This window comes from Colletotrichum godetiae (genome assembly GCF_030913485.1).
Source record: "Colletotrichum godetiae strain CBS 193.32 chromosome Unknown BDP55scaffold_70, whole genome shotgun sequence".
In the NCBI taxonomy this organism is placed as follows: domain Eukaryota; kingdom Fungi; phylum Ascomycota; class Sordariomycetes; order Glomerellales; family Glomerellaceae; genus Colletotrichum; species Colletotrichum godetiae.
In genome coordinates this window covers 115,965-139,826 of record NW_026851318.1, presented here as the reverse complement: position 1 = coordinate 139,826, position 23,862 = coordinate 115,965, and the positions used below count along the sequence as shown (strand labels likewise).

The window sequence follows — 23,862 nt, the reverse complement described above, 5'->3', positions numbered from 1 at the left end:
TTCGCTTCCGCTTCACTCATTGTGCGGGCTGCAGGCCCTTTTCTCCTCGTCGCCGAAGGCTGTCCATCGTCTATCAAGCACGCGCAGCGGGCCCTATAGTTTGTTGTTGATAGACGATGGCCCTTGGGCCCTGGTAACAAAGGCGCAGCCAATTTGTTAGTCTAGTTGTTAAAAGCCGTTTTGAGGGCCCGAGAAAGGCTTATCAGTAGAAAAAAGGTTTATCTTTTTTATCGATAAGAACGGAACGACGGAGGAGTGGGAGTGAAGTAGACTAACCAAACCTGGTTAGGTATGGAATGACAAAGATGGGTCTTTGCTTCTGTGGGGGGGACCCCACACTGACTGAACAGAGTGAGTCACTTGGAAAGTATTAAAGGGATGGACAGCCCGCACCGAGAGGAGCAAACAGAAGGAATCTTTTGCTTTCGCTTCCTCTTTTTTCCTTCTTCCGATCGACGCAGGCCAGTCGACGGCCACCTACAGTGAGCTGGGACTCACGCACACGCAGCGGAGTAGTTGACAGGGGACGGTCAACCAAGTCTGTTTTGCAGTGGATGCAAACCTTTCTTTTCGCGGGCCGAAAAAGAGTGGACAACTAGATAGTTGTCTTGGTTTTCTCTAGAGAAGAGCAGGTGCTGGCAACGATGGGATTCGTTGCATCCGATCACGATGTTGTGGGAAGCCATGGATTGGCCATCCTATGTCCGGAGGGACAGACGGATCCCGAAGGGGCCCGGTGTTACGCAACACACTGGATGGGTTGCTATTTGAAAGAGTGCGGGGAGCACGGTAGGGACAAGCTGGAGGCTGACTATACGCCGACACGTAAGTGGCGGTTGGAGGACCACCAAGCGACAGAGTCGCTGGCCATTCTAGTAAGAGAGGAACGATTGGGTCGTTCTACCATTGTGCGGAGGCACAACAGTGGCGAGGCCACGCACTGGGGCTGGGTTGTTAGGAAAACCCACGAGCTTGCTGCGAACGGGGACCAGTTCATCGAGCAGCTGGTCATTGAAGATGACGCGGGCGGCAGCCCCGGCCGAGGTGGCACGAGGCATCTTGTTTGTTCCCAGTCGGTGTACGACGCGGTGACGTTTAAGCTGCTAAGTAGGCAGGACTGCCTCTGGCTGACAGTGCATCACGGTAGAGGTGATGCGATAGTGAATGAAATGAAGTGATATAGACCATATACCCTCAGAAGGGTAGAGCCCAAATCTCAGTTAGGCTGTTATTGCTTAGTGGCAATGAACTGGGACACCTCCGGAGGACTGAAGTAGAGATGTGAAAATTTGGGGTATGGGGCGGAGCCCCGTGACTCCGGAGCGTAGCGAAGGTGTTCCGCTGTTCGGACAGCTTGAATAGAATGAAGTTATCGTGAGATGTTGATTGACAATGTTGCTACTGTGAAAAAGTTTTCTTTGGTCGTTGCACTGCGCTGCACTCCACTGCGGTCCGGCTTGACGCCTCCCCTCCGTTGCGCTCCGCTTCGCTTCACTCCGCCCCGGTCCCCGCATCCCTACGGTACTCCGTACCTTCGTGACTGTATCGGCCTGAGTGGCCTCTTGCGTTCCGCTTTGCGCTCCACTGCGGTGCTAAAGCACCTGCGTTCTGCTTCCGCTCCTCTTCTCCCTTCGGTGCTTTGGCACCTCCGTGACTGTGCGGCCTTTCTGGCCTTTGCGTTCCACTGTGGTGACTCCGTCACCTGCGTTCCTCTTTGCACTTTGGTGGCTGCACCACCTTCGTGATAGCTTCGCTATGTCGCCCCACTGCGTTGCTCTCAGCTACGGCTTCACTTGCGTTCCGCCTTGCCTCGCTCCACTGCGTTTGCTCACCCCCCCGATTCCCACATCGCTGCACTCGCGCTGCTCTCCGGTGACAGGTCACCTACGTTTTGCTTCCGCTTCACTCATTGTGCGGGCTGCAGGCCCTTTTCTCCTCGTCGCCGAAGGCTGTCCATCGTCTATCAAGCACGCGCAGCGGGCCCTATAGTTTGTTGTTGATAGACGATGGCCCTTGGGCCCCAGTAACATTTGCGCAGCAAAAATGTTAGTCTAGCTGTTAGAAGCCATTTCGAGGGCCCGAGAAATGCTTATCGGTAAGAAAAAGTCTTATCTTTTTCCGAGGTAAAACCGAGAAGGAGGGACGACTGGAAGGTTGTAAGACTAACCTGAATAGGTTAGTTGTGGCAGAACAAAGATGGGTCTTTGCTTCTGTGGGGCAGGCAGCCACAATATGATCGAAGTGGAGCAAGACAATTTGGAGAATTACTTAAAGTCGACAGACGCCCACACGGAGGACAAGAAACGAACAGGTTCTTTCTTCTACTTTCAACCGGCAGTTGAAACCACTTTACCGTTGGTGGTAAAAGGGAACCACGTAGCCCTGGGGGCGACACACAAGACGGAGTCGGCAATCCAGAGGATTTCTCTTTGTTTTATTTGTTCAGGCAGAACAAAAGTTTTCGCCAACCGACAGGAAGAAGGTTGTTTTTTCTTTTTTGTTTACACAAACTGCGGACAGGTTTGTTGTTTTACTCAGCTAGCCCAGTGGCTACTCTTTCGTGGAGAAAGGTTGGTTTGGACTGTTCGAGGCCGGACCGAGAGGTATATTAAGGGTGGAATCCCGCACTTGGTTTGTAAAAACAGACAGGTGTTGCAGTTGACGGAGAGCGTGAGCGCACCGACAGTCAGGATGACGTCTTCCCGCAGGTTTATGATTACGTTTGGAGACGTGAGCGGTGATCCTCCTTCTTTGAAGAAGTGGACTAGTTCTTGGGAGAAAGTGATGTATTCCGAGGCGTGGAAGGCAACTGGATACGATCGATGTGCCATGGAAGGCATGGATTGGGGCTGGGTAAGCTCCTCGACGCAGAACGGCGACTTTAACAAGGCAGCGGAGCTGCTTTTCTCCTATGGATTCTCCCTTTGTAGGACTCGCTGGGGAGAGTCCAAGTTCTTTCCGGGGCCGTCTCTAGACGGGTGGACTTCGCTGGGCGGTGTAGCCCAGTCAGACAACGAAGTTGTTGTGGAACCGTTCTCCGAGAAGGAGACGTAGTTAGTTTGAAATGGAATGAAATGATATAGACTATTCTACCCTCAGAAGGGTAAAGCCCAAATAGTAGTTAGGCTGAGCTTAAGTGATTGACAATGAACTGTTCACCTCCGGAGGACTGAAGTAGAGATACGAAAATTGGGGTATGGGGCGGAGCCCCGTGACGCCGGAGCGCAGCGTAGGCAGTTCAGAGTGTTCGGAAACACGTTAATAGAATGAAGTTATCGTGAGATGTTGATTGACAATGTTGCTACTGTGAAAAAGTTTTCTTTGGTCGTTGCACTGCGCTGCACTCCACTGCGGTCCGGCTTGACGCCTCCCCTCCGTTGCGCTCCGCTTCGCTTCACTCCGCCCCGGTCCCCGCATCCCTACGGTACTCCGTACCTTCGTGACTGTATCGGCCTGAGTGGCCTCTTGCGTTCCGCTTTGCGCTCCACTGCGGTGCTAAAGCACCTGCGTTCTGGGTGACTCGAACAGAGACGGAGCGATGGTGCTACTGCGCGGCGTGAGCCCTCCTTCAACACCTCTCCGAGAGGAAGGGTGTATTCGCAACGGTGGAATCTGGGTAGATTCTTTGTCCATGTATGGCAAGTACGGTGGGACACCAGTCAGCTGGCTTGCTCCTGTGCTGAGCCCGGACGTGGCTCACTGGGTGGCGGAGCGAAGCGGAGGCTTGTTTGATGCCGGCTTGGGACGGCTGTCGGAGATACTCAAGAGGGTTGAGTGCCAGGTGATGGCAAACCCCAAGTTTCTACCCATGGATTGGGTGGCTGAGTTGATGGAGTGGAATCTCCAATATGGTGTCGGGCTGACCCGAGTCGACATGGCGAAGTCGAGTGTTACGCAGAGCGGAATCTTCTGCTGCCCGAAGCTGCTGGTTGGGTACTGGAACTTGGTTGGAAACCTCTTTCCGCAAGGCGGACAGTGCCACAAGTGTGGCGTGCTACCTAATGCAGGCTGCTGGACGCAGCGCTGTTCTGTTTGGCAGGATCTTGGCTCGAGCCGGTGCTCGGTCGCTTTCCCGTCAGGGTTCGGAAGTAACTCCACATCAGTGGATGTGGTAAGCGGGTGTTCTATGGCGTTAGTGACGCTCTATGTATTGGCATCCTGGGTGGATTGCCAGTTTTTGAAGTGCTGGATGCAGTCACTTTTCTACGCAGCGCGTGGGCAGAGCAGTCTTCCCGACGGAGATCCGACACTGATGAGTAACCTTCCCGCAGCTATTTTCGAGACTCTGTGAGGCAACTCTCTCTTGCAATTCCGGCCGGCAAAGGCCTCCCGGGAAGGTCTGTGTTGTCGTGACATGCCGTGTATGATCGTCCGGCTTGTAGCATGCAAGTCCATGCGCTTCTTGGATGAACATTACCTGTGCTTCTGGATGTCACCTAAGATCTGGGGACTGATCGGGGTAGGTCCACGAAGCACCTAGACCAGGCGTTGATGAGTGAGATGTGGTTACATACAGTTCTGCAATCAGGTAGCTCTTTGAATCAATGTTGTGTACTTCCTGAGGCAAGGTGCTTAGGAGAGAAGTGTTTGACTTGAGGTAAATTGGAAAAACTCATACCGACCCAATAATACCACGGCTACGGAGCACACCGCCCTGCCGTCTTTTTATTGCGCAAGGTAGTTGGATGCACTTATGATAGGCTTATGAAATGATCAAACCTACTACAAATGAAGCCAAATTGGTATTGTTAGATATTACAATCCAGCTTCGCCAGCATTTTACCTGGGTTATAGGTACTAGAGATTATTGGTCATGGAGGTATTAGACAGCCCTCACGAGTACCTGTCGGGAGGCGGCAAGGCCTAATGCACAATCCCTTTCATACTGACAAAAGAATTCTGTTCAGTACCCCCAACAGTGTTTCCAAGTCGCCATTCTTCTCTTCTTGACGTTTCAGAGGAGTTACGTATCCATGCCTTGCTATGTGGCAATGCTCTACTGGCCTCGAAGCGCGCCAGCGCCTAGACCAAGAAACTATCTATCTTTGACGGGGTTTGGATTCAGTCCATCTGATTTCCCGCCCTGCTATCAAAAAAAGATCAAGAGGCCTCTCCAGTATGATCGACCGGATGCTTCCTTTCAAATCCATGCATCGAGTACTCTCCAGATCCGGGATGGCAATGCTAGCGGCCAGCGGCATATGAGAATGAAAGTCGGACGGAAATTTCGGGTGCACTGATGATCGCGATGATAAGTAGCTACCATATACTATTCACGACTTTGAGAGCATTATGTTACTCTCGTCTCCAGCCCGCCCTATATCATCGGCGGAGCGGACTTCCAAGAAGGTTCACCTACAGCGCCAGTTTCGCGATCGTTAGTAAAGGCTTGGAATTCCCTAGCCTCCTTCCTCGGTCTCGGACGGGCAAATTTGAAATTCGTAGATAGACTCAAGCTAAACTTTGTTTGATTGAGAGAGTATTCATCTGCGGGTTTGAGTAACTGTGCAGAGACATACATAACGCGATGCAAACTTCTACGCAAGGACCCGCGCGGCAAAGCGTCAATACCTACCGCAGAAGAGACAACGAAGTGGTTCATTGCTGTGTGATCGACCGGATCTTGCCACCCAGCATTCAAGCGCCTCGAAACGCACGTCATGGTTGATCGATAGCCCATACGTTGATGGGGTGTTCATCTGGAGATGAGACGAATAAACGATGAGAAGTAGTCAAGGGGTGTACTCAAATCTCACCAAGGCCTCTCATGCGTCGGATTTTCCGAAGTGCCCAGACTTTCATGGCCTGGGAATCGCAATCCCATAAGATTTCCAGACGTGAGGCGCAGGGTGTTAGGATATCTGCGTGATCACCAATCTTCCCAGCTGCAGATCACGGGTGAACGGTGTGGTGGGTAGGGTGAAGTTTGTGAACGGCATGGATGCAGGCCTCACAGTCCGGAGTTCGGATACAGTCTCAGTGAGAAATCGGTGAACAACTCGGCAGGTCGGATCACGAAAGAGCCGCATGAAGGTCCCGAGTGTGATATGTTGACAAGGTGGTGATTGATCGCCGTGATCTCCGTCGGGATGAGGCGGCTGCGCCATCCGGCCCGGGTTTGTATCTTGGTTTATGGGATGGCGACCAGGTGACAGGAGGCGGCAAATTGGCATCATTTCAGATCGTGTCACGAAGGTGACCGCTGACCGAAGCCTGTGTGGTAGTCTGCGGTGAGACACTGATGAGATGTTCCCATTGACAGAGGTTGTCATGTCGAGGTTGGAGTTGAGTTGGTGGTGTGGAGTGAGAGTGAGACGAGCTGCCGGGAACTGGGCATGTGTTACAGATTCCCTCCCCGCACACAGGGACCCCGCGGCCTGTCAGACACAGCCCCGCGCCGCCCCTCCATTGTGCGGGGGGGAGCAGCTGCAAACTGCCCGCATCGCCGCAGAACCTCACCACCACCTTACAACTTCACTTCATCTTGGATTCATATAGGTCAATTGACCGTTACTTGTCACTTTCCAGACTAGTTTTCTCGATCCTGCCGCATTTCCATTCCCATGGCTCACTAAGCAGTCTCATGTTAGTCTTACAGACACTAAGGCAAGTTACACGATGTACTTAACATCACACACGTGCGCGCCGGCGCCACAGCCAAGTTCAACCACCACACGGCTCACGATGAACACCAAGAGCCTTGTGCACCCGCAGTAGGCTTGAACTCAAAGGCAGCCAAAGTATACAATATGCGACATTCGTCACGCGTAGAAGCCGACGGTCTGGTTGCATCCATCATAAATGGTGATAATTGACTTTCGTGACATACCTTAGCCTCGTAGGGCTGGATTTAGATGAACCCATTGCGTGAGGGCTACCGGTTAAAGATGCTTCCAAACTTTGTATTCACCTTGTTTGAACCTCACGATGTTTTCACCAGAAGGAATCTGAGACCGAATGCTATTGATGACCTGACAAGCATTTACCTTTCCCTTCTCCCGGGAAGAACCTCGGTCACACGTGAGCAATTACATTCTTGAATGAAAGTCCTTAACCCGCCCGAGCTACGTCGCTAAGCCGAGACCGAGGCAATGGTCTCAGGAGAACGGAATAATTGCGCGGGTTCCGTGGGCTAACTCGTCTGCTCAATGTTACGTTACTCAATCGAACGTCAATGCTTCTCTTACGTTACTCAATACCTGAGGTACTCAATGACCCTATTACGAAATGATGTCGCTCAAAGTCTGAGGCATATTCCAGGCCCATGAACAAAATTTTCAACGTGCACTCATCCGATATCAACCCTACTAGCACCGTACCTCATGTGCCTTACATTACCTTACGTGAAACCCCCAATCCGACAGCCCCAACAACCACAGAGCCAGCAAATCAATACCCCCACGAGCCACAACGCGGGATTATATCACTCATCGACCCTTCATTCCCTTAGCCAATCCTACACACACTAGTATCAATCCGTCAAAATCTGCTCATACGAACGGATCCATCCCAATCGACATTCCCCAGCATACCTGTAGGCACCAAGCGTAAGGTAAGGCACACCGTGATGGGGGCCCCCCAAAAGCCCCATAATCCCAACACCCGGCCGGGCGCCCGGCCCTCCGAAATGCCGCCGGACAGCCGTAACGCAAGGTACCTGACGCCGCAACCTGGCCACAGCACCACACCAGTGACCAAAACCATGACACACCAACACACATAGCACTTACACAGTACACCAGACACACGCACCCACGCACCCTCGCCGATATCCGAAACGGCATCTTCCGACAACAGTACAAAATGGACACAGCACATACCTAGTTCGGATACGCCAAAGTCCTGACACATGTTGACACCTCCCTTGAATGCTTGGCACTTGATAGCTTGGCAAAACTTGCCCCTTCTCTCCCTTTCTAGTTCCTTTATAGTCCCTGGAGGGCTGAAAGGCTGAGGGCCTGAACTCCAATCAACTCTCCTCGCGCCCTATCCTGACATGCCCTGCCCCCTTCCACCCCCCTGACTACATTATGCTGTTGTCTGCCGTAGCCTGTCTCGTTTCAAGTAGCACCAGTGCGGGGATCGCGGTCTCTGCTGTCTGCCTGTGAGGTACCAAGGTCTATTTGTCGTGCATTATGAGGAAATTTATGGCGGGCAGGGGTCCGGTCCAACACGCTTGGAAAGTCTAATAGCGCGCGCTCCGTAGATATTCGGGCTAGTGGCGCAAGGATTCCTGTCGGAGGGCCACTCCGTCGAGCAGCCAGGGCCCTGGGTTATTCGGTACCTTATGGCTCTGACTATGGTTTACCTAGTCTTCTGGTTTCGGACTTGCTGTGTTATTCACGAGAAATGGCTACTACACCGTGGAAGGTACGAAAGAAAAAAACGTGATTCCTACTGCTAAAGTCTGAAGTGATAACTTGCTCGAGATTTCATTCCGCTCTATGCTCCTGCTGCGCCACCACTGTGCTACCAAACAATGCCCGTTGAAAGAATCCCAAGGGTATATTGTCCTCTGTTGAAGCCTTCGAAACCAACAACGCCGGATCGACCCATAGCCGGCGACTGTGCCTGGTGTTATGCAATGTCGCTTGAACTAATACCCCCTTTTGACAAACCTCGTCAATGTGCACCAAGACAAACAGTAAACCAAAAATCCACCATACTGATGTTCCCACTTCAGTCTCGTCTGGAGACCGGTTGAGCTCTCGCTGTTCACCTGAACTCCCATGCCCTTAGCCTGCCTCTTGACCAGTATCTCCAGCCTCCTAGCTCTGCCCATGGCCATGTCCGTGGCTATTAATCCTACTATCCGAGTCTCTCTCCCAGTATTGGTCAGCCTTGTAAGGCTGGTGAGGCTGCGGGAAAAAAGCGTCCCCCAAGTTGTGTTGGGTTGTCGTATAATCGTAGAGGCCCGAGTCAAGCCGATAGTACGTGGGAGTCACCAAGTCTGGGCTCTGCGTAGGCGAAGTCGAGGGAAGCGATGCAACCGATAGTCCTGAAGATGGCGTTGGTGGCGGATATACTGCCGAATGCGACAACTGCATGCTCATTATTCCCGGCATGGAATGCGCCATCAATGGCTGTGGATGCGCGTAACTGACCGCCTGGACTTGGTGTCGATTCGCCTGTTGCATTATTGTTACCGCAGGCGCTTGCCCTCCTCCGTGAGAAGACGATGCAGGACTGGGAACTCCCGTGGCCGAGCCTCCGTGAGAGAATCCCTGCTGCTGTGCAATATCTTTTGGGTGATGGGCTTGCTGTGTTAGCTGAGCCATGCCCTGACGTTGCCTGACATTGCGCATTTGGTCGGAGTCCATGCCATATTGGAACTGTCGTTTGCGGTTTTTGACAACTTGAGAATCTTTCCGGATCCGTAGACGGCAGCCTTGATCGCTGAGATGACGGGTCAAGTCTGTTGAAGAGCTCATTCCAGGGTACGACCGCGCCGTGTGAACTTGAAAGCCGTGGGACTCCATCTCCGTCATGAAGTATACCTCGCCGCCCTTCATGTTGTACAGGGCGAATCTCAGCTTAAAGAAACCCTCCATCTTGACAGAGAGGTCGGGAAAAACAAAGTAGCCTTCGTCCTTGCCCTCGATGCTCTTGTACTTTTGCAAAGAGGAGACAGTCGATCCCACTAAGCCTTTTGCACAGGTCTCTGGGTCCATTTTGGTTTTCTTATCGCCGGGCTTGAGGTAAACTTGGACGAACAAGCTAGGGCCTGTTGCACGATTAGCTTCCTTCAAGCTTGAGTCCCAGGCAGGAACGAGGAAGAGGGTCTCGTAGCTTACTCGACAGAATGAAATTTGCGTAATTCTGGTTGTGATTCCTTAGGTCGATGTGGAGAATCGGCGGAGGGTCAATGGGCTTACGATCTGCGACCTTGAATTAGGTGACTATCGGGTAGCATCGACGAGCGAAGACGAACCTTTCTCTTTGCCAGTTGCTACTTTGGCGTGCTGTGGCGCTTGAGCGATGTTGTTGTTGTTGTTGTTGTATTTAACGCCGTGGCGGCCGGGCTAGAGCCCTTACCGCAGACCTCCCGAAGGGTATATGGCGTGGAGGGCCGTGAGCCAAGGCTACCTACTCTACAGTACGTCGTCTCTTTACATCGTCCTCCAAATCATGCCTTGTGGCCACTACGCGTTCTGTCTGTCCCCGGTTCCCGCTGGTGCCCCAGTTTCATTCTTTCCCAAATCGTCCCTTGGAATCGGGAGGTTCTTTGTAGTCCGCACTCACATCTACGTAGGTGTGGATGCTGCTACCGCAGACAGATCTTCTGGAAGAAGTCCGTCACGCGGAGAAAGGCCTCGAAGCCTCGTGGGTCGGTGATTAATCTCTTGAAGTAGGCCTCGAGAGATCCCATAGGGCCTATGGGCTCGGGCATACTGCGAGAGTGGAGGGTCGGCCACCGTTGCCTCCTCGCCAGCGTTAGTCGACAGTAGACCAGGTGGTCCACGTCTTTCGCCTCTCCACAAGAGCACATCATTAGAGCGTCGTCGTGGTTGAAACGTCGGTGATATTGCTCGAAGTCCCCGTGACCCGATCGTGCCGCCAGCAGGTGATGTAACGTAGCCCGCGGCAAGGCCAGTTCAGGAGGGCTGGACAGAGCTGCCTCAAGCCCCAAGTCCGCGTACCGCGGCCTTCGCTCTTTATACCACCATCTCCTGTGCTGGCTTTGTAATTTTTCCCTTGCAAGCCGCTTGATGCCCGCTAGTGTTGCCATTTGACCCATCCGCGCCGGCAGTGTCGTTCCTTCTTTGGCCAGCCGGTCCGCGGCCTCGTTTCCTTCGATGCCCTGGTGTCCCGGGGACCAGTGCGTCCGTATATCAAATATCCTGGCCGCTTCTTGGATTTCGAGGAACGCGTCTTGTGACGAGTCCGGCGCCTTGCCGCGGATGCCTTGTATAACGCTGGTGTTGTCGATACATATGTGGATTGGATGACCGCGATTGGTGAGCAGAGCCCTTCTGAGGCCGGTTCGCGCCCCTTCGACCTCGGCGTCGAACACTTCTGCTAGTCCGAGTCGGCCGCACCCTTGTGCTATGCGTTTGGAGTCTCGGTAGATGACGAAGCCGTACCCCACGGCTCCGTTCGTCGCCCTGGAGCCGTCCGAGAAGACGATCATATGGCTTTCCGGTACTGTCTTTAGCCAGCGCTCGAAAGCTTTCGCAGCCTCTTCTTTGCATTGAACTACTATCTGATCCTGTGAGCTTGGCAGGTACTGTGATTGAAGGAACGCTGGTCTTCCGCATCTTGGCAGAAGTTCAGCCGTCCGTTGTAGTCTCGTCTGTTGCTGTCCCTGCTGGGAGAGCCGCGCGACTAGCGGGTGTCGGCGATCAATCCTCTGTAGTCGGACTGCGGCCCGTAAGCGGACGCCCTCTAAGGCGACTTTGGCTGACGGTAAGCCGGCGTCTCGGAGGAGGCTACTGGTTGGCGTTGTCCTCCAGACAGGCAGAACGGCCCTTGCTGCCGCTGTAATGACGCTGTCGATCTTCTGCACGAGCCCCTTTTGGCCTGTGTTGACGGGTCTTCCTTGGAGAGGCGGATTCGTGTCTGTCTCCGCTTGGCGTCTCGAAGCCGGCTTCGTGATACCTGCGTACCATGTTTCGGCGCCGAAGAGCGCGATCGGCAGTACGCAGGAGACGACGGCTTTTCGCACGGCGGCCGCTGGGAGTCCCCTCTTTGTGTTCGTAAGCTGTCTCAGATGTTGAGCTGCCCTCTTTGCTGCAGCTACTTTTGCGTCGACATGGTGCCGGAAGGACAGTCTCTTGTCGAACCAGACACCCAGCCAGCGTACAGGTTTCGTCGAGGCCTTGACCACCAAATCCCCCGCCCGGACCTCTGGCAGCTCCGCTGGCTGGCCGTGCTTCCTAGTAAAGTGGATGACCTCGCACTTGCTCGGGTCAAAGGAGACCTTGTTCTCCAAGCCCCATCTGAGAATGCCGGCTGCGCTTCGGTTGAGTATTGCGACGTTGCTCTCCAGGGAGGGGCTGATGGCCAGAGTGGCGATGTCGTCCGCGTACCCGAATCGCGCGTTCGGGTCGTCTTCAAGTATCTCTGCGATGTAGAGCAGAAAGGCAATGGGAGATAGTGGTGACCCCTGAGGCAGCCCGCATGACAGCGGGAAGTACTCCGTTGTGCTTTCTTCCAGTCGGACTCTAGCGGTGCGGTTGCAGCAGAAGCTAAAGATCAGTCTGGTCAGGCCATGTGGCCATCCCTGCTGACGCAGTCTAATGACGAGCCGGTTCCGAAGGACGGAGTCGAACGCCCCTTTTACGTCCATAGTCAGAAGTGTCGCCGTGAGTCCTTTTAGGAGGGCCATCTCGATGTCGTGGGTGAGGCAGGTCGTCAGATCGACGGCTGACCTGCCTTGTAGAGCCCCGATCTGTTGCGGACTGATGATGCGCTCGACAATCGCCAGGGACGCCATCCTTCTGGCTATCAGTCGCTCTAGTCCCTTGCCCAGGCACGAGAGGAGCGCGATCGGCCGCCAGGACCCGGGCTTGGAGGCATCCCTGCCGGCCTTCTGGATCATGACCACCTCAGCTCTGCGGAAGGGCAGAGGAAAGTGGCCGGCCCGCATACAGGACTGGAATAGCTGCCTGACCGGTTCCGAGATGACATCCCAGCATGCCTGGAGGAGGCGTGTTGTGATGCCGTCCACACCAGGGGTCGTTGTCTTTGTTAAGGTGGCCGTCTTCACTTCTTCTCCGCTAACATTGTCCTGCCAAGTAATCGCTCGCCTCGGGACGACGGGTACGTCAAACGGGTCACCCGGTGCGTCATCTTCCGCACTAAACCTGTCGAGAAGGGCTCCCCGAAGCGCTTGAGCCTTTTCGTTAGTATCCTCGATCGTCTGGTTGTCCACAACCAATGGGGGTGCTCTGGTCAGTAGGCTCGCCTTCCGCCAACCCATGATCTGGTACAGGTCCCGGTCTGAAGCGACTCCATCGATCTTTCCGGCCCAGTATGCTCGCTTAGCCTTCCTCACCGTGCTCAGGAACGCCTTTCGTTTCTCCATTAGATAAAGGTGCGCATCTTGCTCCGTCTCCCAGGCTTGTTGGTTGCGGGCAGCACGGTATGCTCTGTGGGCCTCTGCGCATTCCTCCGTCCACCAAGCCGCGCCTTTACCATGTTTTCCTCTCTTCTTGCCGACCGCCTCAATGGCTCGGGAGAAGAGCTCGACGATGTGACTTGCCTGCCCGTCCAGGTCTTCCGGAGTAGGTTGATCCCCCAGATTGGGCATCGCAGCTAGCCCCCCTTCGATCAGGTCTCTCAGCCGAGGCAGCGCCGAGTCGGGCACTGACAGTGGCCGTGGCTGCGGGTGGCCCTCTCCCTGTGACACTGGGCGTTTGAGTAGTGGTATGACGGCCACGATGGCCTCGTGGTCAGCTCCCGGGTGTAGCTGTGGGCTGACCTGCGCGTGCGCAAAAGGGATATTAGAGAAAGCCAGGTCCAGGACATGTCCGCAATCCTGGGTTGCCACCCCAACTTCGCTGATAAGAGAGAGATTGTGGCCGTCTGCCCAGCCTGCGATGTCATCTCCCCGGTTCCCGTTCCTCGTCCCGGGCTCCCAAGAGTAGTGATGCGCGTTGAAGTCACCCGCGATCAAAGCTCGCTCCGGGGGTTTGAGTTCTAGCAGTATCCCTGTTGTGCGGCTGTGGGGGTCGCGGGGTTGTCTGTACACGTTGACGATAGTCGTCGTTTTGTCGACCACCAGCCACAGTACGTCTCTCGTGTGGACAGGCCTCTGCTGCTCCACCGTCATCCCTATCCCTTTGCGTGTGTAGGTCAATACTCTTGGTCTGGTTCCTTCGCTGTCCCAGAAGTCGACCGGGACGAAAGAGTCGAAACCCGGGTGCGTGTTCAGTTGCACGTTTCCGTCCTTCCAGCCCGTCCAGGGTTCCTGGACGAGGACCACATCTATCTGAGCCTCCCAGCAGAGCTGCAGGAAAGCCGTGTGCGCCGGGGAGATCTTTCCGACGTTGCCCTGCGCAACGCGTAGCATCCGTGGGGTCGCCGCTCTCGGCTTACGTCTCCGAGTCGAGTTCGAGGTGGGTGTAGGCATTCGCGACGTTGTAGTTTGGCTTCTGTGCTGCCCGTTGGCTCCTGCTTGGCATGGGTAGCACGGGACGGTCGATGGAGGTGTTGTCGGGGGAGTCTTCGCCTTCGCCTTCGTCCGCCTCGTCTTCATCCATGCTGCTGCTGTCAGTGCTTCCGTCACCGAGGCAAACGATCGAGCTTGCGGAGGGCGTTCTCGTGCGCGCGCGCTTGGCGCCGGGTTGCTGGTTCTGGCTGGTGGAGGTAGGGACGCCTGCCGCCTCCTGGCTACTGTCGGATCGAGTAGCCTTGTACAGAGTGTCCGATGCTTTCTGGCCGGCCTTCCGGATCCGAGCCCGCTCCTTTCGACCGGGAAGGGAGACGACGCCGTTTACGGCCGAGGGCCTCGCTGGGCAGTCTGTGTGGCTGGCTTGGAAGGGGCCGCAGCAGTTGGCACATTGGGGCCTGGCCATGCAGGGTCCCGTTTCGTGTGAATCGGAAGGTCTTCCGCAGTTGCTGCAGATCGGTCGTCGTCCGCAGAACCGGTTGGAGTGGTAGCCCTGGCAGCCGGGGTCGTGTCGGATGAGCGTCCTTCGTTTCTTGACGGGCAGAGATCTGCCGCTTTGGTTGAAGAGCCTGAAGGGCGTGACCTCTGATGTGAATGATATGAGCCAAGATATTTCGTTCGTGACTGGGTTGGGCCCAAGGCGGGACGGTCGAGCAAGGACAGGCTTCTGTCCTGTCTGTGCGAAGACCTCATCTTCAACGAGTGTGGCTGGGTCCAGGACGTCCCCGCCAATGCTGTGTAGTTTTGTTGGGCATCGCGGCACAACGTAAGTGTACCACTTGATAGGCGTCTCGACCTGGTGGGCGCCGAGGCATTCCGCCAGCTTTGCCTTACTTGCAAGTAGTCTTTCCTGTATTTGCTTGTTTCGCGGCTTCAGAGAGTAACCTGTGCTGATATGGTAGACGTGGGGAAGGTCCGCTAGCCCCAGGCCAACGGCCTTACAGACGATCTGTCGTACGGCGAACGGTGCGATCTTCCGAGCGGCCGCTAAGCTTTCTTCCGGGACGCGGGCAAAGATGCGGAGGTCCTCCTTCGGCTGCGCCTGCGGCTGATCCTCGGCGGGGAGTGTGGCCTTCGGGCGGGCAGAGCTCTGGCAGCTCTGGCCGCTCCGGGTCGCCGCAGTGGTGTTGCCCGCCATCGGTGCGACGACAGCCGCCCAACTCCGGGCCGCTATTGGGCTTGTCTCGTGATTGATCAGTCTCTTGAGGGTTTGAATGACATAGGCAGTGGCTTCTTTCGCGATCTGCTTTCTAGAACCGTCAAAGCTGGCGACAACGCTGTCGACGGACCGTGCAATGGTCAGAAAGACGTCTTTCCGTGCCTCGTACTGTCTAGCTTCTTCTGCAAGGGCTGTCAAGACGGACCCTGTGGCAGATCCGCTCGGAGCAGATGCGGTAGAGGCTGCGGGCCCCTCGGCCGAGGTAGGGGCGTCGGTGGTGGCATCAAGCTGGCTTCCCGTTAGGCTGGGCCGGGTCGGCTGTGCCTCGACGTCGCGGCGTCGCTTAGCTCTTGAGGTGGGGTTCGGCTCCGGAGGTGTCCCGGAGCCTGGTTCGGGGTCGGCTTGGTCGGCCGACATCAGTCCGGTGCCCGACGGCGGCTGTGAGGCCATCGCGGATGCGGGCTCCGGCAAGGGGAGGTGAAGAGTTTTCGGCTGTTAGTAATTTGGTGGTAGGCTCACTCATTCACTAACAGCAGATGCCAAGAAAAATTAGGCGAGAGGGAAGTTGGCGCTTGAGCGATGGCCAGACGCAACGATTCCTTGTCCCTCATAATGCTGTGACTTGTCAGCTCCTTCTCCCAGACACCATGATATCATGTCTTGAACATACTCTTGCGGGTCGGGGGCCGGACCCGTGTGCCAACTGGGTTGGTACGACATTTGTGTATTTCTTTTGCTGGTCTGCTTTGAGTAACGATATGTTTCGTGGTGAGGTGTTCCAAGGGTTGCTGTTGTTTGGTAGAGAAGAAATATTTCGCCTCTTATATCCAGAAGATATTCAGACGTATCGGAGATAGGGGCAGTTCGTTGGATGTTGGCCCAGTGAAAGTTGCGGCAGCGTAGTTTTGATACTGGTAAGGTTACCTTGCCGTGGTGGCAGAAGAGTTTTGTATCTCCGAAATAGGCGACGTAGTACGAAAGACGAGAAGTGATTATTCGAGGAGCCCGTTTGATGATTTGCGAAGAGGCGTTGATGTTGGATACCGGTCGGCGAAGCTTATCTGACACGATACGTGACAGCGACAAGTGGTGAAGGAAGTACAACTGGTGTGGGAAGAGGAGATTTAATGCGACAAAGAAGTTGATGGTAAGACCCCTGCAAGACGATGGTAGCCCGAAGCACAGTACTAGGCGCAGATCCCTCGAGGTGGGACACAGGACAGCAACAGGGGAGACTGATCGGAATGTTCCTGTGCGGAGGGGCAACAAGAGGAGAGTTGGAGGGTACGAGGCAATAATAGTGCCAGTGTATCTAAGAAAGCGGCACTTTTCTACTTTCTAAGTGGTCAGCGACAACGACCTCTCTCTCTGCATATCCACACAGGCCCAGCATGTGCTGGTGATATAGACAGGGTCTGGCCTACCTTTGCAAAAGCAAGCTACACCCGTCCCTAGCGGTCGAGGAGCTCAGTGGTACGTCAACAGCACCGTGGCAGAAATGGACAGTTCGACCTCCACGACGAGTGGCGCGCAGCGGGCGCACCAAATGTTGCGCGTGTACTTGTCCGCGTTTTCTACGACCATCAAAACGCCGCCCAAACGTCTTTTGTCATGAAGCTGCTGAGTGTTGAGTTTCGAGTGTCGAGTAAGATCGAGGTTATTGCGACGAGGGAAAGAAATGGGAAAGGGAGCAGAAGGACTCGGAAGAAGATCCGAGATGATATGCCGTCAAATCTGGTGCGGTAAATAGATGGTTGATGGAAAATGCAACTAGAAGGTAAAGCAGTGATCTTGATATAAAGTCGGGCAGACTAACTAGGTCTCAATGGCCCTGGAAGCTGTTGTCGGGATCAGGAAAAGACGGGTGGAGCAGAAGAGGGTACCGTACCTCAGGGGTCGCATGAAGGGGCGTGTACAAGATGGAGACGTTTGGAGATGGGAAGGAGGCGTCCAGCGACCGGGACTGGAACTGGGAGTATGGGATTAGGACTGGGAATACTAAGAAAAGAAAACGGTCAGCCAAGCTGTGAGCATTGAGCAAAAGAGAAGCTTGGGGGTGGGGTGTGCTGAGGAAGAACAGGTCTCGTCTCCCCAACCTGCCTCGCCTCGAACCCTGCCCCAATAGACGAGACGGTTGACTTGGCCAATGCTTGCCTGTTTCCTCTCTGGCAGGACTATCCGTACGGGTACAGCAAAATGGAGGATGAATGGGAAGAGGGGGGGTTCGGGGGGTGGCAGTTCAAGGTGGGATGCGATGCACCGTGTCGTACCAATGTATCCCCTTTTCCTTCTCTTTCGAGGGGCTTTCAACCGCGATTTGGAGACAATGACGATGTAAAGAGAAACTCCACGCCCATGTCTCGATGCCGGACGGTCTAACCTAGGAGCGAACAGTTCGATCGGTCTGCAACAGGATTGACCTCTAAGCTTCAAAGGGGGTGGGCAAGGGCGTAGTCCAGTAGGCAGAGCCAGATGGTAAGGTGGTGTCCGGTTCTATTGTCTTGGTTGACTGTGAGTTGCTAGAGTTTGGAGGAACCGGATGCCAAATACTGGACGGGACTCTTGGGGAGATATGGACTAGGCCCAGGCCTTGGTTGCCATCCGGCGGGGGCAGAGAAACTGAGGAGGAGAGGCCGATGAAGAATCCCTGTGTCGCTCTGGTCTGTGCCGCGAGGTTCGAGTCTCTTGGCGGAGTTGTCCCTGGTCGTCCCGGATGTGGTCAGTCGACAACCTTCGGCAAGAAGCGACCTGTCAAGCGGCGGTTTGGGGGCGGTCAAGGAAGCCAAGATGACTGGGCTGGACTCGACTGCGTGGTCTGTCGCGGTATTCGATTGGAACAGAGCGTGTTGTGTTGTGTACCAAATACTGTGAGCGTTCTCAATGACGGCGGTTGATGATCACTACTCAAGATGAGCTTGGTGATGATGTTGTTGTTCTTGTTGTTGTTGTTGTTGTTGTTGTTGTTGAGCTTGGGTATGCCGATGTATCAAATGTGGGTGCAAGGCGGAAAGTAATCCAAACTTAGGGTATGCGTTTTTGCTGCCCAGCTGAGTACTTGTGCCGTCTTCTTGATGAGCAATCGATGACTTGAAGATGAGAAACGACGAGATGAAGAACATGGCCCAGGCCTGAGACGAGCGCGCAGATGAAAGAGAGGCCCGGCCGGATTTAGAAGCAATTTCTGACGGGTCCTGATCTGCTCTGTGCGTTCATGCGGCCAGAATAAAGAGACGATGATGGAGAAAGTCAGACACGGCACGGGTACCGGAGATGGTCGGAGGGGACTTTTGACGGGAACATTCGAAGAGGGCCTCACCACATCCGTCGGGATGTCCAAGTGGATCTCATGTAAGGTTAATGCCGGCCAAGGTGAGGGGCTTGTCAACGATGAAATGTCAGGCCAGGGAATATCGAGGAGGAAGGTGAAGAGGAGAACAGGGCAGAACAGGTCTGATATCCATCGGTGGAGAGGGAAAGAAGGAGGTGAAGCGTGAGGCGCGAGGCGCGAGAGTAAACGTCAAGTGACTTGGTACGTTACTCTATCCTACCTTACCTTAGGTAAGAATAAGGGACCTCATAAAGTCGTCTTGGATAAATAGACCATGGAAAGAATCGATTGGCTTGGAGGGAAGAGCAGGAGGAAGACGGGAGAAGGTGGAAGGCGTTCACCTGGCTGAATTGTTCACATAGGACCTGGTCTCCCGTTCCTACCCTACCTTAGCCTACCTCCCGAGTCCCTGTCATTCCGTTCAGTCTCTGTAACCGTTCCATGTCGGTATTGGCCAGTACCCATGCATATCAAAAAGATGGGGAAAGAGACACTGGCAGGCAATACCCAGATGCATCCACACACCCATTGGCACTATGGAGCAATGGAGTGTGCAGGTAGTGGAATGGCAGGCACGTCTGGATCGACGACCTAATACACCCTGGATACGTATCCGTATAGAAGCAAGGACCGTAAGGTTAGGAGGGAAAGGGCGTTCAGATGGATCGCGGCGCGAAGGCCGGTTACTTGCTGCGCAGGAAGGATGTCCCTTGAAGGCAAGTGCTGATTGAGACGGGAGATGCGTGGACTACCTGACTTAGAGGTACCTTGTCAGGCTAAAGTGACTTCAGTCTTTACGAGGAAGCACGGATGGCGGAAGTAGGCGATACTTGGTCCGTCCTCGAGACGGGCGCGGGGTGTGTCTGTGTCGTCGGACGCCACAAGTAGACAGGTACCGCGCCATACTAGTCGTTAGTCGTAACTTCGTAAGGCAGGGCTGGGCTGGGAAAAGAAGGAAGGGACGGAGTAGTTTTCTCAGGTAAGCTAAGGAACGGGAAACAGAGCAACAGACCACATTGGGAAAGATGGACCTGGACATGCCCTCCTTCTTCTGTCTTCTCCCACACCTCCAGGCCTATGTCGGCCTTGCCTTAAGGTGTGTCTGCTTCATGTGCTCCATGTGTCCGAGAAAGTACCGACACACGTGTTGGACCGTGTCGAGGTACACCACCATGTGTCAAATGTCTTGTCTCTGCCTCAGGTAACGCAGGTAAGGTAGCCTGATCTGGAGCTAAGCTGAGCTAAGGCAGGTGAAGGTGGATGAAGTAACGCAAGCTGCGTTGGTAAGAGCGATACTGGACAGGGCGAGCTGCGAGGTGCTGCATTTGTACCTTACTAGGTAGCTCACCTAGGTACCTTATGTTAGGTAAGTCACCATGAGGTGGGCTGAGTGAGTGACTTGGGACTTTTCAACTTTACCTTGGGTGAGTGGGAGACTGACTGGGAGTAAGCTGAGTGGATGTCGGGAAAAAAGTCAACAAAAAGGCAAGGGAAGATCATTCGGGTGGTAGGGCCTGCATACGGAAATCGTCTCTGCTTTACGGAGTACTAGTCTCTGGCATTTGCGTTGCTTCGCGGCTTCGCCTTGCACCCAACGGGAGAATCCCTGCTCTATCCGGTTATTTTCTGCCCTGTGCAAAGTGCAAAGTGCAGTGAATAAAAGACGGCGGGATCCGACAAGAAAAACAGCCTGTGCCACTATGAATGCATCTCAGATGAATTAGCCCTGGCATAAGGTCCCCTAAGGGCTTATATCCAACTATTACGTGAACGCAAGAGATGGGCCGATTGAGATTCAGTCGAGACAATCTCTTGTCTGTTTGTTTTTTGTTCTCTTTCAACCTCGATTTTCCCGCGGCATAAATGAATACTCGAGCAACGCGTAGGCACATCATTGCCATTTCTTGACCATCGATGCTGCAAGTCACTGTGCTTTGGCCGTTTCTGCGGAGAGAAGAACCTCATCCACGTCCGGGTTCTTTCCTCCTCCCCTTGTTCACCCCTGGTCACCCCCCACCGCCCATCATCTTCATCCTCTCCTCTGCCTAAACTTCTTTCCTCACAGTTCACTTTTTCGTGTCTCCTCTCTGACCTCCCACCTCCCACTGCCTCCGTGCTTTCCACTTCACCCCTTGTCCCCTGACGGGCAGCGAAGACAGCTTGACAAGATCCTTGACGTATACATCCCTGACCCCTGCCCCTCTTGATCGTGCCCCTGGGTGCCGTGCCCGGACCGGAAGTCGACGGCTCCACCCTGCCGTCTGTGCGCGGCGAAAAGAAGAAGTCGTGGCAGGCATCAAGGCATGAATGGAAGCTTCTGAGACACTGCTTGGACAGACGTTGGCTTGATGGGTAAAACGTCTTTCCAAGACTAGACAAGATTGACGTTTTTCTTTCTCTCTCATATTTTTTTCATCTTCGCGTTATCTGTCCGTATTGATGAAGCACATGCTTAATCCGAATCTTCAATTGCGCCCTGCCTCGGCCAACTCCGGGCTGCTCCACACGGGGCGGAATGGGCCACACGGGGGGAAACGGGGTAGAGGACCGTGAGTTCTTCTACACAGTAAGTTCTTTGTCAGGACGAGAGAACCTCAGCTGGTATGAAAACAGCACAGACTGATGCTCCATAAAGAATTCGGATATCTGAGATAGATAGCGCCATCTTCCATCACTTACGTGCACAATGGTCACATAAGGTAGCTATCTATACACACCATTTATCCTTGACACTTTGATGACACCTTGGAGACTCGGGTAGGCATTCATACCTTACCTTAGTTTACTGCGGTATCTACCAGGAGTAGAGATATCAATGCTGGTGTTGGCAGGACCAGCATCCAAGCGACACGTTGAGGGTCCTGAAGTTCTGAAGCTCCCGAGAGTGGCTCATCTGACAGCTGTCAATGATCCCAGCCTTGCTCGGGCTTGGACCTTGCCCTACCTAACAGCGGTACGTATCCATCGTCGCGCGGCCTAACTGACGAGGAACGGATCAAACAACCTTACCTGTGACCTGACGGATTCAATCTCGCCTTGTTATTACCGCATCTTCTTTCCTTGACCAAGGCGGAATAGACAAATTCAAGGCACAGACGGAGACAATGCCCGCTCACGACGTGACTCCAGGTCTTGAATTTGTTCCTGCCTTGATTGGTGATACCGTGCGAAAGGAAACGGATGGTGGCACGGTGTTCAAACACTTCAAGTGGATTGGTGACCACGGTGCGCAAAAACGGAGGAAAGACGGCACTCCCCTGTTACTTCCTTCCTCGCACAACGACTCGGTGCAGGGCACCTTCACAATTGAGGTGTCGATGTGCGGCCCACCGAGGGTACGTACCCAGGTACTCAGGCATTTCAGACCCATTCAATGTGACATGTCTCCACTCTTTCTGTTCCTCTGTGTCCATCCCGCTGAGGAAGTGGATGGCACGATGGCTCCGCCGTGTGTTCGCGACTTTGCGAAGTCGTTCGTTCCTTCACTCTTGTATTTGTAGTATGTAATATCGCCCTCTTGCCTACGTAGTAAGGTAAAGTATGTCACCTTGGATTGATCGTGCGCAATCTTCAAAAGAGGCAGGTACAAATCGCCGAGACTAGTGAAATGCCTTTACTTTTCTTTGATATATGGCATGGAAGGTACACACCTGCCTCGAACGAAGAACGTAGCTACCTTACTACCTCAGGTACCTACTTGACGCGATAGGTGTCCCAAGGTCGCCGTTAGCTCTTTCTCCCCGTTCCGTCCTTGTCATTCCTTCCATTCCCGGCGTCCCCTTCTCCCAGAATCCCTCTCCATCCCACATCCCCCACCCTCCTCCATCCCACATCCGCATGAAGAAATTCGCCGAGCACAATCCCATTCTTCATGGCGGGACGTGTTCAAGATGCACAAATGTTTTGCTTCTGACCCAATTCGACTCTTTTCCGATCAGCCTCTCCTGATCCAAATCTTTTGATATTGTCAGCATTCAACTCCTGTTCTGCGACCTGCCTACCCAATTCGACATCGATGAAACAAATAAACCGTCGTCCTCCGCCCTGGTCCACCTCCGACCCTCGTCCACTTCAACGCCCTGTCAGTCAGCGCCCGCCCGACATCATCCACCAGAGCACTCACTGGGCAGACGCAAACAGTCTGTATGGCTCCGTCACTTGCTTTTATTTCGCATATCACGGCAATGTCCGGATGTGCTCTGTTTGGGAGAGGCCTCCGTTGTCATCACCGACGCCATATCATCCTCCCTAGGGTTTCTAAATGGAGGCGTTTGCGGCTTGCCCTGCATGACTACGGCCTCGCATTGGCCTAGAGTACGCGCATTTGCTTCAATAAGCCATCTCGGGATAGACATCGCTGTCGGCCAAAATAAGGAGAATCACCCATATGCGTACACGACAGCTATCATTAACAATGGACGACACGAATGCCATTAAATCCAACCTCCTCGCTCTTAATGTCGCGTCTTGGCCGGCGAGCAAACCCTTCGGCGGGGCACCATGGGAGGAGAAGGAGAATTTCCAACCTGTGAGCAATTACTTGCACCCAACCCAGCAAGCACCCCTTCAAACGAGCGCCGCAAGGCTATGCAATAGCAGATTCCTCCTGGAATTCTGCCCACTCGCTCCCCTGCCAATCGCCGACACCTTTCCCCCCCTCTGCAGAACGATGACCAGGTCGCGCCGCACCAAAGTCCGAGGAGGAGGCGCTGCACTGTCTCGACTGGCATGCCACTGGCCACACGACAAGGCTGCGGAATCTCCAAGTCTCTTGCATCTGGACTAATGTTTCGCCTCGGCCTTCCAACCATCCCTGAGTCTTCTAGAAGAAGGACTCACAACTCTATTCCATGCCGAGCCCCCTGCACAATCTCCTCCGCCGTAGGCGGGATGGCATCATCCCCCAGATTTCCATCCGCGCCTGCTTATGCAACACTCTTCGACACCTTCGTCGGCAATCTTTCTGGAATATTGTGAAACCCCCCTGCAGCGATTTACAGCTTCCAAGAAAAGTCCCCTCGAAATAGGTTCCATGTCCGGCAGGGGATCAGGGGCATATGTATGAAGAACTATCAGCCGGGTTCCGCTCCGCTGGCCAGTTTCCTCAGAAATGTCTTCACGCTGGAATGCTCGCAGAGACTATATTTTACAAGTCAGAGGAAGTTCAACGTCCTCGACGAGAGACGGGGCCATAGACAGGAGTGTTGAGCGGCCATGGCACAATCTTTATACAACTTGAGCCTTCATCGGTTCACCACCAGT

At 54.2% G+C, this 23,862-nt stretch overlaps 6 protein-coding genes across 6 annotated transcripts; 4 read left to right on the top strand and 2 right to left on the bottom strand.

Annotated features, from left to right (window-relative positions):
* Positions 1 to 644: 644 nt before the first annotated feature.
* On the top strand, positions 645 to 1,178 carry BDP55DRAFT_637645 (uncharacterized protein; the record flags this gene model as incomplete). The annotated part of the gene is made up of 1 exon (XM_060573007.1): positions 645 to 1,178. One exon carries the CDS (start codon positions 645 to 647, stop codon positions 1,176 to 1,178), a length of 534 nt encoding a protein of 177 aa, XP_060423451.1.
* Positions 1,179 to 2,310: 1,132 nt separating this feature from the next.
* BDP55DRAFT_720479 (uncharacterized protein) lies at positions 2,311 to 3,514 on the top strand. The gene has a single exon (XM_060578474.1). The coding sequence runs from the start codon at positions 2,692 to 2,694 to the stop codon at positions 3,052 to 3,054; it is 363 nt and encodes a 120-aa protein (XP_060423450.1). The 5' UTR covers positions 2,311 to 2,691; the 3' UTR covers positions 3,055 to 3,514.
* On the bottom strand, positions 3,512 to 4,013 carry BDP55DRAFT_681882 (uncharacterized protein). Its single transcript, XM_060576232.1, has one exon. It carries the CDS (start codon positions 3,874 to 3,876, stop codon positions 3,697 to 3,699), a length of 180 nt encoding a protein of 59 aa, XP_060423449.1. The 5' UTR covers positions 3,877 to 4,013; the 3' UTR covers positions 3,512 to 3,696.
* A 4,359-nt stretch (positions 4,014 to 8,372) lies between these two features.
* BDP55DRAFT_593752 (velvet factor-domain-containing protein) lies at positions 8,373 to 10,063 on the bottom strand. The gene is made up of 3 exons (XM_060570956.1): positions 9,932 to 10,063; positions 9,795 to 9,878; positions 8,373 to 9,724 (listed from the first exon to the last, which is right to left on the bottom strand). Exon 3 carries the CDS (start codon positions 9,669 to 9,671, stop codon positions 8,769 to 8,771), a length of 903 nt encoding a protein of 300 aa, XP_060423448.1. The 5' UTR covers positions 9,672 to 9,724; positions 9,795 to 9,878; positions 9,932 to 10,063; the 3' UTR covers positions 8,373 to 8,768.
* Positions 10,064 to 19,575: 9,512 nt separating this feature from the next.
* Positions 19,576 to 19,867, top strand: BDP55DRAFT_681860 (uncharacterized protein). Its single transcript, XM_060576231.1, has one exon. It carries the CDS (start codon positions 19,626 to 19,628, stop codon positions 19,803 to 19,805), a length of 180 nt encoding a protein of 59 aa, XP_060423447.1. The 5' UTR covers positions 19,576 to 19,625; the 3' UTR covers positions 19,806 to 19,867.
* Positions 19,868 to 21,704: 1,837 nt separating this feature from the next.
* Positions 21,705 to 22,548, top strand: BDP55DRAFT_637642 (uncharacterized protein; the record flags this gene model as incomplete). Its single annotated transcript, XM_060573006.1, has 3 exons — positions 21,705 to 21,935; positions 22,178 to 22,289; positions 22,310 to 22,548. The coding sequence occupies 3 exons, from the start codon at positions 21,705 to 21,707 to the stop codon at positions 22,546 to 22,548; spliced, it is 582 nt and encodes a 193-aa protein (XP_060423446.1).
* Positions 22,549 to 23,862: the final 1,314 nt, after the last annotated feature.